General features: G+C 42.2%; 1 protein-coding gene across 3 annotated transcripts in view; it reads right to left on the bottom strand.

Moving 5' to 3' along the window:
• Positions 1-19695, bottom strand: part of erbin (erbb2 interacting protein) — an 88045-nt gene that overhangs the window by 6643 nt on the left and 61707 nt on the right. For 2 of the 3 annotated variants that reach the window (XM_066650401.1, XM_066650402.1), the window contains exons 11-23: positions 19127-19199; positions 15372-15501; positions 14814-14929; positions 12827-12896; positions 10600-10699; positions 8798-8919; positions 6247-6405; positions 5664-5849; positions 5336-5453; positions 4815-4998; positions 2563-4018; positions 2105-2203; positions 947-1003 (exon numbers count right to left, since the gene is read on the bottom strand). In XM_066650401.1, the coding sequence (XP_066506498.1) occupies positions 947-1003; positions 2105-2203; positions 2563-4018; positions 4815-4998; positions 5336-5453; positions 5664-5849; positions 6247-6405; positions 8798-8919; positions 10600-10699; positions 12827-12896; positions 14814-14929; positions 15372-15501; positions 19127-19199 (2870 nt within the window). The remainder of the gene's footprint in view (positions 1-946; positions 1004-2104; positions 2204-2562; positions 4019-4814; positions 4999-5335; positions 5454-5663; positions 5850-6246; positions 6406-8797; positions 8920-10599; positions 10700-12826; positions 12897-14813; positions 14930-15371; positions 15502-19126; positions 19200-19695) is intronic. The other variant, XM_066650403.1, reaches the window with a different exon arrangement.

Raw genomic sequence — 19695 nt, 5'->3', positions numbered from 1 at the left:
GGAATCTCAGGAGAAAACGCCTCTGCATTAATCTCTCTCACTATCACTCTCTCCCGTCCTGTTTTTTTCTAAATGCTGTTCGTTAATTAGAGTTAATCGATCAGTGCTGGAGCTCAGCTACTCTGGGTAAATGTGTCCATCCCTGTCTGCGAGCTGTGGATAAAGATCTCTGTGATACATACAGCACATTGTGTACTTCACAGAAAAACTACAATTATTAAAAATGACCAAGTACTCCAGCTTTACTGGCTTTTAGGAAAAATCTATGTTCACTTTTAAGTGGAATTCCCAATTATGCTACATTTTAGCATTTTAGCATACATCTATCGTACAGATGTAAACAAAGTCATTCAGAGAAATCTGTAAAATGCTGTTTTGAGAGAATTGATAACTCTAATATCTTCACAGTGGTGATGACAGGAACCAGCATCCAAATTAATCTCAATACTATTATTTAGGTTATACTATCAGGCATTTTCATAACCATTTTATGCCTTGCTTAGCATAAGGTGGCTTTCAGAGTCGGTAAATTCTCCAGACATCTGGTTCATATTACCACCACTATCAAGAATTTCCTTTCACATCAAAATACTCTGGATGACTTGGTTCACATCTGGGTTTACATCCTACAGGGTTTAATTATGGAGATATTTTGTAAAACCAGTAGAATTTCCCCTTGAGGACTGTCATATTTCGTGTCAAGCCCCGTGTACCGTTTTCTGTTCTGAAGCCATAAAAGGACAAAAGCTGAGGAAGATAAGGAAAATAAGGAGAGCCAGGTAGCATAGGCATTCTGGGAAAAATCCTAAGTCATCTAAGACAAACAACCCTATATTTATTTCCTAAACTCCGTCTTTGTGGTAGTTGATAACAGTTGAGTTGGTGACATGGAACAAAAGTTAACCCCAGATTTACTCGAGTATATAACGGGTTACATTTTACTTACTTTTCTGTGTGTGTCAATGGGATAGCCCTGCTGTCCATACGGACTGAAGACCTCATCCTGCAAACACACATTTACAGCACATAAGACTACAATTCCCAGGATTGCATTCCACCTGGGAGGAAAATTTAATTTAACTGTTAATCTTTTTTTTTTTTTTTTGCTCAGATGCTTCTAAATTAAGCAGCGTGTGTCTTAAAGACCAGAATGCATTAAAGGACTTCAATGTTATTTTTAATGAACCCCACACAGAACAGTCCGTACAATATTCATTTATTCAGTTCTGGTTAAGAACAAACATAGGAAATAAAAAGCAGTATTTTCCTAACAACAAGCATGGTTTTAAAGATCTGAGCTGGAGCGATTATTTATTCAGATCTAATCAGACTAACCTATTGTTACAACTACATAAGACATTTTAGAGGTCCATTAAGATCAATCTAACATGGTGGACTTCAGGAACAATACGAGCTGACAATTCGTCATTAAAATGCTGTGCATGATCTTAATATAACACACTGTGACAGAGGGGGGAAAGCAGAAGAGAGAAACACAGCTGAAAAGCTGGCAATTGGTGTGATTGGGGTTAAGGAAAAGGGTCAGTCTGCGTGGGTAAGTCATTAAGGACGATGTTCAGGAAAAGTAATTTTTGAGAAAATCAAGAATTTCAAATGATGCTCTGGATACAAGTTATTGAGCCAGATAATAAACCAGGGGGATTTCAGGGAAACAGCCATAGTTTATAAAACAGCTTTTTCCTTTGGTTCCGTTTTTCAGATTTGCGCAGCCTGAAGAATTATTTTTTTAAAATGCTGTGGCTCCTATTGTCCAGTTGGTTCAATTTTTCAATCTGCATTTACATCAGTCAGAATGTTCATTGGTCTTACTGTATTGCAGCTTTTTTGGGGGACGCGTACAAAGTGGCATTAAGAAAGGCTCATGGACATCCAATATGTTTTTGCTCTAAATATATTTTAGAGCTAATTTACATGTCTCAGCTACTGCAGCATTTGGGATGAAATCAAACTAGACCTTGAATTATTGATTAGTTAAAAGGAGGATGTGCAGTGACAAAGAAGGGCCCTTGGGGAGAGAAGCGGGAAACTGGCAGGGTGAGCTGGCAGGGCTTGGGTTGTTTGCACTCGCTAGTGCTGTACTCACGCTGGGCCCATGGGCTCCAAACTGTCGTCCATCTAGGGTGCTAAAGGCCAGAGAGCACTGGCTGCCATAGAGCGTAGCCAACGACCGAGAGAGGGCAGTCTGACCACAGACATGACACAAACAAACACAAGTACAAAAAAAACACACACATGCAGTTAATGGAATCTTTAGTGAACATGCATCACCACTGTGGACTGCTGAAAACATGCAAGAGACAAGACGTTAGTGGATGCTTACTTGTGTTAATATGAAACACAGACATGCAGGACAATTCACAGTCAAGCATTAATAGAGTGCATATACATTAAATAAATTAAAAAAACAAATGGGAAAGTGGGAATCTAAGCAATACAGGCAACTTCCTGAACGCTGAAAGGCTTCTGAGACCTTGACTAAGTAAGTTCTGCAGACTGTAATTGCTGCTATGAAATCACACCACAGATGGGTTGAGCACTCACCATCTTCTCCATCTTCTTGGCCTCAATGTGCCTCATCACCTGGTCTCTCCAATCAGCTGGTACCCTGCCCCCACCTGAGGGTCCATCCAGCAGAGAGTGCTCAGACTTTACTCTCATATTGGGCCTCTTGTTGGGGCTTCCGTGCTGGTAGTTGAAATCGCTGACGGACATGGTCCTCTCGGGAACCTCGTGGGCTGGGGGTCTCGCACTCTGCGGCCGTGGAGCTCCAGGTTCATCCATGCTGTAGGTGCGAGCCGAGAGGGGTCTCTGGAGGCTCATGTGTGGAGGGGCGCGACCCATGGTGTGTATGTCCCTATAAGTTAGGTAGTCCCCTTCAGAACCCGGCATGCGCCGAGGGTCTGACATGACCATAGAGGCATTTGAGGAGGTGCTGCTTTGCCGCTGCAACGTGCCTCGCTGGCCCACAAGGGGAAGCATACGCTCCTTTGCCCACATATCAGGAGGGGCCTTCTGTGGGTGACGTATCTGAGGTTGGTGAGGATATGGAGGGGCATTGTTGCGGTTTGAATAGTTGGTGTTGGCAAGTGAATGCTGTGGAGGGAGGTAGGCCTGGTCAGGTGGGACGGGGGTGCGCTGGCCCCAAAGATTGTCTTTAGGCACAGTGCTGCTGGTGTACTGGATGTTATACTGGGGTGGAGGGCCAGCAGGATAGCGAGCCATGCTGGTGGGAGGTTTAGAGCCAGACAGGAGGTCAGAAGATGAAGCTGAGGAACCAGGATATACCTGCAGTGGTTGGTCATTCAGCAGAGAGGCTGATTTGGACCGAACAATGCTCTGGCCCTGGGCACCAGAGGCCCTGGCTGCCCCTACAATGGCCTCGTAGGGTGGGCTCTCACCCTCAATGGAATACAGTTTCATCCCACCAGCCTCCATGCTGCTGATGCTCTGGGACTTCATCACAGGTGGGGGTCGTCTTTTCTCAGGTGAAAGCTCTTCAGTGCTGCGGGAGAGGGACATATCACTGGACGCGGTAACTCCTGCAGATGCTGTCCTCACAACCTCGTACCTCACTGGGGTTTCCTCAATCCGTCCATTGAAATGCTCCCTAAGTTGTTCTTTCCCATTCTGGTTCCCATTCTCCAGGTTCTCCAGAGATGGAGTAGTGGTGTTGTTGTTGCTGCTCAGTCCAGGCTCGCCAATGCTCCCTTTAGTCTTTTCCAGGTCTTCGTATACCACCATGTTGTCCGGCGGAAGTTTTGACACATTCATGTTGATCTGATCCCACTTGTACTGATCGGCCATGCCGTTGTTAATGCCTTTCTCTATGAGTGCCAACCTCTCCTCCATGGACAGGTCATAATCGGCCATCTTGCCTGCTTTGCTCTCAAAGCTGCGTTGGGCCTTCAGGACATTTTGCAGGGATGTCTGAGATCCGTTGCAGTTCTGCAGCAGAGGAACCGTCTCCTTCAGCTGGTTCAGGTTCTCATCTTCTTGCCTAAAATGACAATATAAACCATGTCAAGTTACTGGCCAGTCAGCGTAGCAAACATTACTATTGCATTTCACCCAAAAATGTATTAAATACTCAGACAGACTCTAAGCAGAAACACCAAGCTGGATGCATGGATAAGACTTGATTGATAATGATTTATTTGCCTGCTATAAAGATAACTGCATTTATTACATAGACGTACTGAAGACGACTACCATTCTTTATCTGCCCCATGAGTTAATTAACAGCTTAGAAGTGCAGGAAAACTTCAGACCAATTACAATCTTTATTTTAATCTTTTTTTTTAATTTTAACAATCCATGTAAAAGCTTTTCTGGTGTGCGAGACCTCAGCAATGTTCTAATGATTAAAAATCATAATATAAAGCATGTTTTATAATGTTTCCTATATTGTTTACTCTTAATTCATTTCTTTTCATTGTTCTTTTTGTCTCTGTAAAGCACTTAGAATTGCCATTTTGTATGAAAGGTGCTCTATAAATAAACCTGCCTTGTGTATCCCTATTATCAGCAAATTATAAAAAATAACTTCCTCTTCTTAAAAAAAAAAAAAAAAAAAAAAAAAAAAAAAAAAAAACACATTATGTTTTCTCTAAAGAAAACTTCTGCAAATTCACTAATCTCTACTGATACTCATTCCTCTTTTCTAACATAGCCTCACAAAGTGCTATTGCCTGCTTTAGCCAATGACCTTACAATGGAAGATAAGAAGGTCAGATTCCAGAAGGTTAATTCTTTATAAGGAGCATAATTCCTGATGAAGAAAACAAGGCAGACACCTGTTCTTGGGGACCAGTGGCATCTTGGCCTCTCTCTCGGGAGTACAGAGGGAGTTGTCCTGGCTGCTGTCTGTGGTCAAGGACACAGAGTCAGACATGCGAGACGGTGAGGAGCAGTTGCTGTTGTTCTGGTTACTGTTAGCCACCGTCTCGTCCAGCAGTGAGTCAGCATCCTTACTGTCGTCTGGATCAGAAAAGATAAGAATGCACAGAATTGAGTGATTACATTGTTATATGATACAGGGCTGTATATTATGATAATTCTTTAACCTCTGTCTGTGCCAAATGAGTTCTCCATAGTTTAAAGATACAACAGAAGTCATACTGCCCCATGTGCTTCCAGTAGTGCATTGCAAATTGTCAGAATATATTGATTGAAGGGCAGATTGCCTTTCAAAACTTTTATTTTACACTCTACACATTCAAAGTATTAATACACCTCTCTGTGCATTGAACGAACAGTTCCTCCATTAATTATTTCATTGCTCAGACATGTCAAGGGGATTTCATGGAGAACATACCTTTTTTATCCTTGCTGAGGGCCACTACTTTAGGCTGGTTGATGGAGATCTCAATGAGCGGTGGTCTCATCTCTGCAATCTTCATCTCATCTTCCTCAGATGACAGCTCTTCCGAGTCCTGGGGCAACAAGACGATTCAATGTTAGCGCTACATTCACAAACATGCATCAAGACTCAGAGAGACAACATGTCTATAAGAATTATCTCATGTTCAACTGAATCAGTGTTTTCAGAGAATCCTTTACTTACAGATCCACAAATCCTTATTCAGACTGATTTCTTGTTTTAAACAAATGTTATAATTTTATGTTTGATTTGGAAACATCACCTCAAGTGTGTCTTCATGATTGACCATGGCTCTAGAGCTGTCTGAACTCTGCAGAGGAAGCCTTTCTGAGTCAGGGTTATCTGGAACATCTCTTGGTTCAAGTGGATTGGAGCTTTGGATGCAGTTCACTGTGGTTATGGACTCCAGCTCAAGAGCTTTGCCATTGGCACACGGAGTGTCTATTACCTGTTGAAGTCAGTGCACAGCCAATGGTGTCATTCACCCCAAAAGAATAATACACACTGATGTGTTAGACACTCTGTGACAGATTTAAACGAATAAAAAACAACACTGTAGTGATAATTTCAGTACCTTATACACTCTCCCATCATTAACACTCCTGACTCATCTCAGTAAGAGATTATTAATGAGTTGACGAGTTTAATCAGGAAAAACACACAAAAAAAACAGAGATCCACTGTTTTTTTGTACTTTAAATTAAAACTGTAGCTTCAGAAGTATAATATATATGTGATTTTGCCCACAGGTGCAATCCAGTACCCCTTTAAAACACTGCAGTGGACTTAAAGAGACAAGCGTCTTTTGCAGCCGAACCTATGAGTCATGCTTCTGTGGAGCTCACCTTGACTCCTACGCTCTGCACTCCGATGTGGTTCCTCTCGCTGGACGTCTCGTCTCCTGATTCATCCTCTTTCAGCCGGTGGGCCACAGACTGCGCCGTCTTCACCATGTTCTTCAGCTCATCGGGGTATGGCGTGGGATAGCGCTTCAGATTCCCTTCCTGAATCAATAAACATGAAAAAAGCAATGCTTTTATGCACTACATGGAATTTTAGATTTATTGAGTTGAAGCATAATGCTGAATAACCGGTTAATTACCTACATTTATCAATATGCTTGGAAAATAAATCTGTGCAGCATTATCAGCATGAAATATACCACAATGGAGAGCCTCACGGTATCACACTGAGCTCACATTGGACCTGATAACATATATTTATCAACTAGGCTAACATCTAATTTTATGTAATAACAAAAAAATATTCAGCACAGACCAAGCATAGCATTGTTTACATATAGTTGTGCATGTTAGCATGTGAGCACCCGGAGGAAACCCACGCGGACACGGGGAGAACACACCAACTCATCACAGACAGTCACCCGGAGGAAACCCACGCAGACACAGGGAGAACACACCACACTCCTTACAGACAGTCACCCGGAGGAAACCCACGCAGACACAGGGAGAACACACCACACTCCTCACAGACAGTCACCCGGAGGAAACCCACACAGACACAGGGAGAACACACCACACTCCTCACAGACAGTCACCCGGAGCGGGAATCGAACCCACAACCTCCAGGTCCCTGCAGCTGTGTGACTGCGACACTACCTGCTGCGCCACCGTGCTGCCAACTATTGTAATATCTAATTTAATATCTATTTTAAAGCCAGCAGACTTTCTTTTACTGGGTACACTAGCAGTGTTGTTAAACAATGGTCCTACATATTTCAATAATGCCATTTCCTACTGATATATGAGGTAGTGGGAAGCTGATAAAATGTGTGCTACAGTTAATAACTGCTTACCGACAACGTATCCATATACAGAAAATGTAGTTACAGAATAGGTTTATGTAATAATCCAGAAACACAACGTTAATGTTACAGTTGACGCATCATGTGTAAGGTACGGAGAGATAAATAATTCAAAGCTCTCCAGAAAAGAGTGAATCAGGGCATTGTAAATCAGTCCCAGGAGTCTGAGGGCATTTTTTAACTGGTCAGAGCGACTGTGTGGACACTCAGAAGGGGATGGCGATGTGCCATCAGACAGGGACAGCTTGAGAGACTGTGTGTGTCTTTGTGGTATCAGGCCAGAAAGCCATATTGAATCACCAGGAGAGCTTGTCACAGGAAAGAGCCACTGTTTGTGTTTGTGTGCGTTTCATTTTCTAACAGAACATCAGACAGTGTTTTACGTCTTCTGTATAGATAGAGTTCCCTGGAACAGTCAGGTCAAAACTTGATTGTGTTAGGTTTTTTTATTCTGACTCAAAACACACTGGCACTTCGCCTAGCATGACATAAAGCTTTCTTCCGAAACACACCCGGAACCACATGTAGAAACTTGTGCTTTTTAAATACTGTATAAACTTCACGATCAAATTTCACAATCAATCCAAGCCTACTGCTCTTCACAAAAGCAAAAAATTGCAGTAGAAGTTTAGATGAGCTTAGCACTTTTAAGATGTTTTCCCTGAGGACAGAGTGGGTATGACTGTGTGCTTTGGGGCATATGTTTGGAAATGTGCATGTACACAGTGAAGTTGAAAAAGGAATTTCAGACTGTATGCAGTATGGAGGATTGGAGCGTAGGGGTGAGAAAGAATTCAAATGAGTGTGTTGAATGTTCTCTGCTTTACAGGGGTTGGACAATGAAAGTGAAACATGTGGTTTTAGACCACAATAATTTATTAGTACGGTGTAGGGCCTCCTTTTGCGGCCAATACAGCATCAGTTCGTCTTGGGAATGACATACACAAGTCCTGCACAGTGGTCAGAGGGATTTGAAGCCATTCTTCTTGCAGGATAGTGGCCAGGTCTCTACGTGATGCTGGTGGAGGAAAACGTTTCCTGACTCGCTCCTCCAAAACACCCCAAAGTGGCTCAATAATATTTAGATCTGGTGACTGTGCAGGCCATGGGAGATGTTCAACTTCACTTTCATGTTCATCAAACCAGTCTTTCACCAGTCTTGCTGTGTGTATTGGTGCATTGTCGTCCTGATACACGGCACCGCCTTCAGGACACAATGTTTGAACCATTGGATGCACATGGTCTTACTGGTGCAGTGTGCAGTTAATGAAGATTGGCCACCAGGCTGCTCCAATTTAGCCATGAAACCAGTTTCAGTTTCAGTGTCTAACCCTTGTATATCACTTGAGTAATAGAGAAACTGGTGAGACCTGGACACAGCACAATGACTATGCAAACAACAATCCACTGATATAGCAAACTACTGACAGTGCTGAGTGTGAATGAAGGAGGAAGATATATTTGGTTGGCATTAATGAGAAAAACAATGTATGGGTGCCTGTAGGGTCAGTACACCAACAGCCAAAGTAAGGTGGTGATGTAAAGGCAGGTAAGTGGTGGGGAGGACTGACCCGTGGTGGAGTCTCTCTCTCATCCTTGTCCTCGTCACACTCAAATGCCACCTGTGCCCTCTGCTTCCTCTGCTCCTCCCATAGAGTCGGGTTAAAACTCTCACTGTCTGAATTAGGCACATCTGAGAGAGAGAGAGAGAGAGAGAGAGAGAGAGAGAGACTATTAAGTATCAACTACATACATTAACATCTGTTTATAAATCTTCTGGCAAACATACAACTTCAGTTAAGAAAAACGTTGTGTGTACGCATCAGAAATCACGAGTTCGTTCCAGTTCAGTCAAACTTCTCACAGATTCCTCTGGAATGTGACTATGACACAGCTCTTCTGCCTGCTGTGTTTTATCTGCATGCCTCTGATGATTCGGGTCTAAATGCTTGGGTCTCAGAACCAGCTCCCCTCGACCGACCACCTTCAGTGGCAATGATGTTGGCTTTTCTGAAGAGTTTTAGGTCGAGTTGCTAGGCGACGAGTTAAGACTTTTTAATCTCCTCCCTGTGGAATTCAGCACGGCTCCCTTTTGTGATTTGCCTCTGAGAGTCGCCCTCAGCAACAATGAAGTGTTTGTGTCTTCAAGGGTAAAAACAGCCGAGGCAGCAGAGCTGAGACTGGAGAGTGAATGAGCCGCAGGTAACCAGCATTGGAGTGAAATGTGCAAATCTACAGCTGCAGACACTGCTTAGAAAGGAGCCTGTCACCCTCTCTTCTCTGATCATAATACTCCCTTTTTCGTAGGTTTCAAAGGTCTTTTCTTGCAAGGTATTGTTTTCATTTTTCCATGGATGCCATGTACGTTTAGTCTTAGCTGTCTGTTACTGTTTGTAGAATGGCTCGGTTGGTCTGGACGATGCTGATGACCAGTGGTGTCATTGATGATAGAGAGAGAATACCAGCAGTGTCCCTATAATAAATACCAACTCTTTTGGTGACAACAGCACTAAGATCTTAACTGACAATTGTATCATAAAGCAATACGTAACCAAAATAACTGGAGTACAACAAAGTGTAAGAAATTACAGCATGGACCCAAATGCGACTGGCTTACCCCGCTGTAATCAACAGAATTATTATCATAATAAACGTTCATAGACGTCCCGTTTTACCTACAACCTAAACCATCACCTCAAATAGATTTAATCCCTTAAAACCAATATTTGTCAAACTAGCTGGGCCCTGGTTTTGTTTGTGTACCACCTACAGTCCTTGATGTGCATGTCCCTCCATGGTATTGATCTGTATTCTGATTGACAGACTATAAATAGTCATTTCAATACTTCAATGAATGAAACATACCAATGTCACTACGAGAACTGACGTGTTGGAGTTTTAGGAACATATTTAATTATAGCTACAAGCCACAGGGCATTATTCTGGCATGGATGAAATATGCAAACTCCTAATGAGGTTCAGGTGGCTACTTTTAAGCAAGGTTACGCTCAAAAGGCTCCTCTGTCTGAACCAAAAAAAAAGACTCAACATCCCGTGTCTGATGCTAAAAATCAGATGTGTGTTGTAATGGCATAAAGTTCATAGTCGCATGACAACAGCTGCACTGAAGAAGCACTTCAGCACAGAGAGCTTAGATTGGAGAGGATGCCAGCGCAAACACAAAACGGCTTCATTTCATCAGAATTGACTCTTATATTGTGGGTTGGCATTAGCGTGGGAATAGAAATGCTTCCTACTGGCAACAGCACACATTTGAAATTCATAGAAACGACTGTTTGTCAACTGGTGTCAAAACTGATGTGTCAGAACCGAACTATTCTGAACGATACACAGTTCTAGTTGGAATACTCACATTCTTCAGTTCTGGTCTGCTGTGGGAACATGTAATTGGTGAGAACAGTTTTGCGAGTCTCTGGATCCTCCTCCTTCTGTAGGGGGATGAGGGGTTTGGACTGGGGAGAAACACACAGCATTGGATCAGAACCTTACAAAGCATTTCCACTGATAGAAGGGAACTAAATTATTGAAGATAGCAGGGCACACGTGAACACAACCGTTCTTTCCAAGGATCTGACGAGCTTAGTCTGTGTTATTACAACATGAGTGATGTCATTCTGTTGCAGCTTGTTTTGAGGAAGCCAAGGAGATGAGAACTTTTTCCCTGAACACAGTTTTTCATTAAAGAGAAAAATTATGCAGTCTTCCTTGTGAACGGCCCAGTTAAGCATTAATGCCCACCAGCACAGATGAACCAATAACATTAGAGGTCACAGTCCTCTTCACACATTCAGTACCTTTAATCTCTGTGTGACTAATGTGTTCCAACTTGACTGTGTGTGTGTGTGTGTGTGTGTACAATTTTCCAAGGGAGTAATGCCCTGATGCTGCAGGAAAAACAGAAAAAACTGGTCTTATTTAATAGGTCCACAAACTTGATTTGATTTCACTCATTTTTTAAAAACGGATTATTTATTTATTTGTTTGTTTGTTTATTTTTATGAATGTCATTAAATTTTAAGATGTTTTAGGGCTGTAAAGTTGAAACATCTGAGATACAAGCTATTATCCTGATATTTAATGTTACATATTGGTTTTTGTACACACACACACACACATATATATATATATATACACGCATGACCTCAACTGGTATTTTGCATATACTTGTGTGTGTGTGTGTGTGTGTGTGATCCTACAAGGAACAATGCTACATAAACAAACACCCTTCCACAGAAATAGGAGGAAAAAAAAATACACATCTTCCCTAAAGCATTCCAACTAATGTGCCCAAGGAGTCTCCCAGGTTGTGTTTGTATGTGTGTGTTTATGTATTTGTTGTGCACACAAGACTCGTGTGAAGTTATAGTTTTACAAGGAAAATCAACAATCTGACCAGGGGTGTCTTTGCAATGGACACTATTTAAAAAAAAACACAAACACAAAAAGAAACCCTGTTTTGTTGAAGTGCGTATGGCAGACTGGCAGAAAATGGGCAAGGCAGATTTTCAATTTTGATACCAGAGAGGTTAATTTAACTGTTGAAAAAGGGCATATGTGAACAACATGATGTAAAAGCATCAGCAAATACTACCACAACAAATACTACTGAAAGCAGAAGCATATGGCAGATATTTTGGTCTTAATCAGTTCTCCCGTGTGTGTGTGTGTGTGAGTGAGAGAGAGAGAGAGAGCGAGAGAGAGAGAGAGAAAGAGAGTGTCTCCAATGGAGTGTGTGTAAGAACGAGAGAGACAGAGGGGGAATATGTGAGTAATAGTGTATATGTGGGAGTGTGTCTATGTATAAGTGCTGAGAGAGACAGAGAGTCTGGCTAATGGTGTGTGTGTGTGTGCGTGTGGGTGTGTGTCTGAAGAGGGGGTGTATAGGCGAATAGCTATATCCTCTCATCATTAGTCAGAGGGTGTATGGCCACTTGCAGGTAACACTCACACATTCTCTTACTGAACTCCTCCACACACACACACAAACAAAGGGGCGCCCAGGGAACGTCGAGCTTAAAGTATCAATATGTGAATACTAGTAAAACTATACTAGAAATATATTATTCAACCAATGTTTCTTTATTTCCCCATGTATCAGAAATGAATGGATGTGTTAATAATTAATGTCATTTTCTACAAAGAAAGCTGTGTAGACAAACGAATGCCTGAGCCAGCAACAGGTGCACCATAAAGAAGCTGAAATCCGCCACAACAAAAGATTACTACAAACCTGTTGTATACAGTGATGAAATGATAAAGTGCAGAGAACAGATATGACAGATGAAACAGATATTCTGAGGTGACTAAAGTGACTTTTCCCACAGAACTGTTCTGAAGACAAATAGCAGCTTAGCTCTCTATCATTGTTCACACACTGGCTGCTGTTTGTGTTTTCATCTCTGCAGATTTGAGAGAAAAGTGTGTGAGGTGTGTGTGCGCCGATAACAGAGTGAGGTGTTACGACACACGGAGACGGAGAGAAAGCAGAGCTTGTGAATACTCTGTGACCAAAAGCAGTACTTCTCGTACACCGGGGTTAAACCGACACTCTAAGTGAAGTGAGAGAAGCTGTTTCTTACCTGATTCTCAGACAGCCACATTGCAGTCATTTGATTCAGCTTGGTGAACGTGTAGGGAAGGTTTTTGAGCCTGAGCAGAAAAACGGGAGATATTTATTACGAAGGAAACAAAAAAAAAACCTTTAATATATCATAGAAGGCCATTTAACACTTTGTGGCTTTCTGTCTCTCTCCCTCTCGGAATGACAAATGAGCCGGTAGCTCAGGTAAGGTCTTTTCCTCTCAGCTGGAATCTGGCTTTGCCACTAAATTGCATTGTCTGCTGAGTCATAGCCAAATCAAATGCAGCTGGCAGCCCACTGTTACTATGAATAATGTCCCCTTTTCTCCCCTGAATCACAAGGCCACATCGCCTCACTACTGTAAAAACCAATGTCCTGCAAAAGTTTCTATCCAGTGCAATTTCACCATCAATTTTCTACCGAGAATGAGTGAATCGACAAAGCAAATATTAACACTGCTATGGGTGTTCACTTGTTGACCTCAGGTTAATGAGTTGTATAACACTGACTGCACATGTTCAATGCCCAGTTTTTGTTAGAAGACCCCTACACTTGGAGGATCTGTGCATTCTCTGAAGAGTTGGAGTAAACGACTTGACTAGCAATATGAAATGCTGAATGCAAACATTCCATATCTAGACCATTCCTTCTCTGAGTAGAGTTTGTGACTGAGCAAAGTGGGAATAAACTCGACTGATAACACTGATTGTTATGGCACTGTACAGGGGGAACAGGCAGATGGATTTAAGCAATGGATTCTGATCTACAGTAAACAAAATGCAAGCGTCTCAGTGATCCAGAACGAACCAAACGAAGAACAGCTGTTCAGTATTTGTTATTGTTCAGGAGAAGAAAATGTTTCACTAAAATGCCTGAAGGTGGGCCAAATATAGCTCGGCCATGAAGTACGCCTCTATTCAAAATCCATACCACAGAGGATCAGGCTTAACAAGGCTTGGAAAGCAGTCTTATGAATGCTAGATTACATCATTAACAAATCTTAGCCATGACTCCCTCTGAAAAGTATAAATATCTCCCATGGCAGATATTACAGCTTCATGGATTTTTAGACAGAAATCTAGTAAGTAAAGCACTGATGAAATATTTGCACGGCTTATATAAGTAAACAACCTCCATGCGTGTCAAAAACATTACATACAGCAGCTCCCATATTTAGAGGCTTGTGGTCGTGTACATTTTGTAAAATGGCTGAGGAATGTTTGTGTATAGAAGGAAAAAGATTCTAACATTTTGCTTGTTGTATTCACAGTGTTAAGGCTCAAGCTAACACATGTTTACAACTTGTCTTCACTAGAAACAAACGACATGACGAGGTGTATACGATTTATTTCCCCCCATTGAGTGAACATTGCAGATACAGCAAAAAAAACTATTTGAAGTTTCTTGGAATTATCTATAAATACAGGGGGTCCTTGACTTACGACGCTGATCCGTTCCTACGTTGCGTCATAAACCGATTTTCTGTGTAAGTCGGTGCATACGTAAATACTGTACGTAAATAACATACTGTAAGCACTTATCCTATCCTAACACCTATCCTCCTCTGTCCCGAGCCACGTAACCGTGTATTCTTCCGCCGCGCCACGCACACCAAACACGAAGTTCACGTTACGACGTTTACGACGCAAAACCATTTCAGTCGAAACAAGGCTTTATACAGTAAATGGGAGATGTGTCGTAACCACATCGTAACTCGGGACTGACGTAACCCGAGGACCTCCTGTATAAGATAGAAATGTTGAATTTTTCTATTTCACGCTCTCATTTTTACTATAGTCAGAGACGACAGTTACGTATTTATATGTACAGTGTGCAAACATAAATTAATGTTAACTGCCCTAGAGTTCGACAACCATTTCAAACACTAAATAATGGGGTTTAAAAGCTCTGAGAGATGGAGAGAAAGGGAGGGAGAGAGGTGAAAGTGAGCGAGACAGAGAGTCTGTGTGGAGGGGAGGACTCACTTGTTGTCGCTCAGATTGATGACCTTGAGTTTCTGCATGTCACCCATCTCCTCAGGCAGAGACTCCAGCTTGTTGGAGTGCAGGAACAGCACAGTGACATTCTTCCAGCAGCCCATCTGTCAAACACACACACACACACACACACACACACCCTTTAACACACAGAAAGGCAAAGCAACCCTGATAACCCCTAAAGCTTCTGTCAGAAAGCTTTGATCAGAAGACAGGATCGATGTGAGTGATATCAGTTCAAACACACAGCAGCAGGAGGAGGACAGAAGAGACATCAGCAGGAGTCACACATTATGGTATCACTGACACATCAGCTAACAGCAGCACATTAAGACCATAGAGAAAACAACTGGGAGCAGCTCTATAAACACAGTTGATTTTGCCAAAGCCAAAAACAAATGAAAATCATATGCATTTATTACAGCTTTTCTCAAACTTGTTTTCAATTTCCAGGCTCCTCTCTTGCTAACTTTGTCTGGACCATTTTGTTTTCGTTAAATAAAGCAATGAGTTGTTGTTACAGGGCTGTATTATAACATTACAAACCTCTGGAGGCAGCTGGGTGAGGAAGTTGTGATCAGCTGCGAAGGTGCGCAGGTTTACGCACTGCCCGATGGCAGCAGGCAGAGACTCGATCTCATTAAAACTACAGTCTAGTTCATCTAGAGAAGTCAATCTAGAGAGAGAGAGAGAGAGAGAGAAAACCATCATGTTAATAATTCATAATACTAATTACATTTTATTGCACTTACATTAAAGACAGAAAAGCACAATAAAAGAAGACTAGGTCGAGCAACATTCCTATAACCTCCACTTACTGTACATTACAACCATTTTTACTAAACACTCTCAGCAGGCTCAGGGCTTTTCTCAGAGTTTTACTGTTTGTGCTACTCAGCACATCCCAGCGTACGATACACATTACTAACACTGGCTCATACACAGACACACTGCTTGGATACGTACGCAAAAAAAGCCACTCGACAGATTTCTCCTCAATCTGGTTCCCATTATCCGCCTTCAGTTTGGCTGAGAAATATGCAAAACGCCTAGTCTGAAGGTTCTCTGAGAATTTCTCCAACTCAAATTTCATAAGAAATATCAATCCGTAAAAAGAGTTAACAAAAAAAATAACGAGACAAAGCAACAGAGAGAAAAACACAAAAAATATCTGGAAGTCAGCCAGCACTTTTCTGACTAGACTTCACCATCACAGCAAGACTAGAAAAGAGCTGTGAAAAGGATGTATGAATTATCTCTAATTAAATGTTGCAGCACTCCGAGATACGCCATAAAACATCTGGCAAGGCGGCTTCTGCCATCCATCTCCAAACAGAGACCAAGGTCTGTAATTGTTAGCATGAAACACAAATTGTCAGTCATTTGCTTAAACTGTGCTGTGCTACAGGCCATACTTCTTCTACAAAGTGTTTCCCTGATCTATTTAACAGTTGGGCTGTTATTGTTAGGAAATACAAATAGAGGGTCAAAGGATGTGGGTTTGGATAAACCGCAACATAACTGTAGACATTTAACAATGGCTTTCCTCAAAGCCCAAAATTAAATATTCATTCATTATCTGTAACCGCTTATCCAGTTCAGGGTCGCGGTGGGTCCAGAGCCTACCTGGAATCATTGGGCGCAAGGTGGGAACACACACTGAAGGGGGTGCCAGTCCTTCACAGGGCAACACACAAACACATACACACACACACCCACCTACGGACACTTTTGAGTCGCCAATCCACCTACCAACGTGTGTTTTTGGACTGTGGGAGGAAACCGGAGCATCCAGAGGAAACCCACACAGACACAGAGAGAACACACCACACTCCTCACAGACAGTCACCCGGAGGAAACCCATGCAGACACAGGGAGAACACACCACACTCCTCACAGACAGTCACCCGGAGGAAACCCACGCAGACACAGGGAGAACACACCACACTCCTCACAGACAGTCACCCGGAGGAAACCCACGCAGACACAGGGAGAACACACCACACTCCTCACAGACAGTCACCCGGAGGAAACCCATGCAGACACAGGGAGAACACACCACACTCCTCACAGACAGTCACCCGGAGGAAACCCACGCAGACACAGGGAGAACACACCACACTCCTCACAGACAGTCACCCGGAGCAGGAATCGAACCAAAGCTAAATATATTTCATTTGAATATAATAATTAAGAAAATGCATCCCTTAATGCAATAAAAACACATTAATACATAGTTTTGCAATACATCAGAGAGATAACGATGTGCACATTTTCTCTGGTTCTGTATGATTTCAAAGAAACCCACCAATCTCATTTATCTTTCTACTATTTAAAACTATGATAATCAATGCATTATCTTAGTTGAATGTAGTAGGCTGATGTCTCAGTAGTTAGCCAATTTCCAGTTCCACCTTAAATGGTGTAGCAAATAGATGTTGGTGCCTGAGAGCACTGCAATTTCAAGTGGAATTGAAAAATTTGAACCAAAAAGCTGTTGAATATGAAGATGAATTCAGGTTACTCTCAAAAGGTTCAGAAGGCATATGATGCTATATGAAGTCCAGAGGCGAGGTTACTGCACTGTTCTGCTCCTCTGATATCACCGAAGACTGGCAGAACTGCCTACTGATGCAGTATCAGGCTTTTGAAGTGTTGTTCCCTTGGCAGGAGAACATTTTAACCACTACACATTCTAACTCAGTTCCAAATGACAACATGACACTTGAAAACAAGGGGTAGAGTTGAAAACAAGAAATGTCAAAGGCTTTAGATGGCAGCACTGAGTAATGTTTGTTTATTTGAGCTCAAATTGCTCCTCATCAGTCTGGGTGCAAGGCATCTAATCATCTGATTTAAATGATATAGTCTTGAATATTAATAGTTATATAAACTTATTAAATTTACAATCATAATAATTTATATGGCACTTAATATATAAGACCTCTGCAATGCTGATATGACAGAAGGTAGCTATATGCAAACTGGCCTCAGTCATAAAATGTTTTGGTGACCAACCCCTAGACTATTTGCAGGTGTTCCGTTGAGTCAAGGCATGTTCATAATGAAAATGCATATTAGTTTGTAAGAAATAATAGCTTTAAACATCCAATAATAGCTTTTAAAATCAAAGATAAACACAATGCAGACCTTCCTCCGTATCTGGCAGGCGTTAACACACACACACACACACACTTTTCAAACAATTAAAAGAGGCTTTGAGTTTTACGAGTTCTTAGTGACTTGACATGGTCAAAGGAATCAGAGCCGTCAGATGTCAGTCCAGTTCAGATAACGGGGTGAAAAACCCAATGAAATAGTAGATTAAACATGTATTAAACAGTATGCTTAGCAATTCAGACTGGGATTAAAGTGGAATCCTTGCAGTCGCGTATTCATAATCCAGGCAAACAGATTTTCTTAATTCCGCACAAGGAAAGCCAAGCTAGCATAAGGGCTAATTGGTGTGTTTGGAAACAGTTGGAGAAAGAGCAGAATTTGGAGGGAAGGCGGGTTTGAGATTAATTTTTGGGAGAGACTATGACAACATACCCTGTCCAACTCTCTTTCTGTGTCTCACATACACACACAAACACACACACTTTCTCTCTGGGGTAATCCCTCTCCTCTGAGTCCATATGGACAGGCACTTTCCCAGGCTTGCTGTATCGCCTGCTGTCCGTCCGTCCGGCTGAGGCTTATGGCCCATCGTACTTCTCTCACACACTGTTACAGCGCTGGACACACACTTCTGCAACACAACAGCCTAATCTGCACAGGTCACACTGAAGGGCCCTGGATTAGAGACGTCCTCCAACAGAGCAGTGTCATAAAAGGCAATAGGCCTTAATAACATGATGGGCACATCCTGTCCAAGAGGAACAACACAGCACAGATGGAAACAGATTTACTGGACTGAAATAATTTATTGGACAGGCTCATTCTGAATCTTTCAGAGGAGGGACGAGACTGATCCTCACGGGGCATGTGTTAGGTGCTGCCCAACAGAACAGAACAGAAACTTAGGCTACATTCACAGGTAAATGTGGGTCAAATCCAATCTTCAATTGAATCAGGCTTTGTGTGAAAAAAGAATTGACCTTTTTATTGTTCTGTTCAGAGCCTGAAGCGTCCTTCCTTTGCACATGTGGGTCAGTATAGGAGCGTGATCTGTTCCGACTGATGTCAGATATATGTCACTTTATATAGACAGTGTGAACAGCAGAACTAAAAACAGGCCCCTTTTACTTGCTGTGTGAACGTAGCCTAAGAGACAGAAACAGAGCTTTACAGTCACTCACCCTCCCACAGTGTCTGGCAGACACACAAGCTGATTCTCATCCACCTTCAGAGCGGTCAGTTTTTTCAGAGATCCTGCAGAGAGAGACATTGAGAGTGGGAGAGAGAGAGAGAGAGTGAGATCATTTCTCAGGGTGGAGCTGGCACTCATACAGATATTGATTATCTCCCTCACAGGGGTTTCCTCAACAGGTGCCTCGTCCATATCCAATTCATTTAATACAACAAATAGCAGCAGAGAAGAGCCATCGATACATTACAGAGGACTGATTTGAGGAAACAAATTTGTTTGAACTACTGTATGCAGATCCTGAATGGATTTGCAGCTTCTGAGAGGGTGTTTCTTTGTGAAGGACTTAACTACAAAGAGCTTCTCCCTGTGTGTGAAATGAGTTCAATTAATTGATGCCAGTGCTGGGGTTAGGGGCATTATTTGGCGCTAATACACACTTCTGCATGACACATTAAAGGGAGAGAATCCAGGGCCTCAGCTCAGTTTACGCTGGGGAACTGAAAATGGAGTCCTCTTCAGCACTCTTCCTCATTAGTGAGCACAGGCAGCAGATTCATT

Source organism: Hoplias malabaricus, chromosome 18 (genome assembly GCF_029633855.1).
Source record: "Hoplias malabaricus isolate fHopMal1 chromosome 18, fHopMal1.hap1, whole genome shotgun sequence".
Taxonomy (NCBI): domain Eukaryota; kingdom Metazoa; phylum Chordata; class Actinopteri; order Characiformes; family Erythrinidae; genus Hoplias; species Hoplias malabaricus.
The sequence above is the reverse complement of the archived record's forward strand: the minus strand, read 5'-3'. Positions and strand labels throughout refer to the sequence as shown.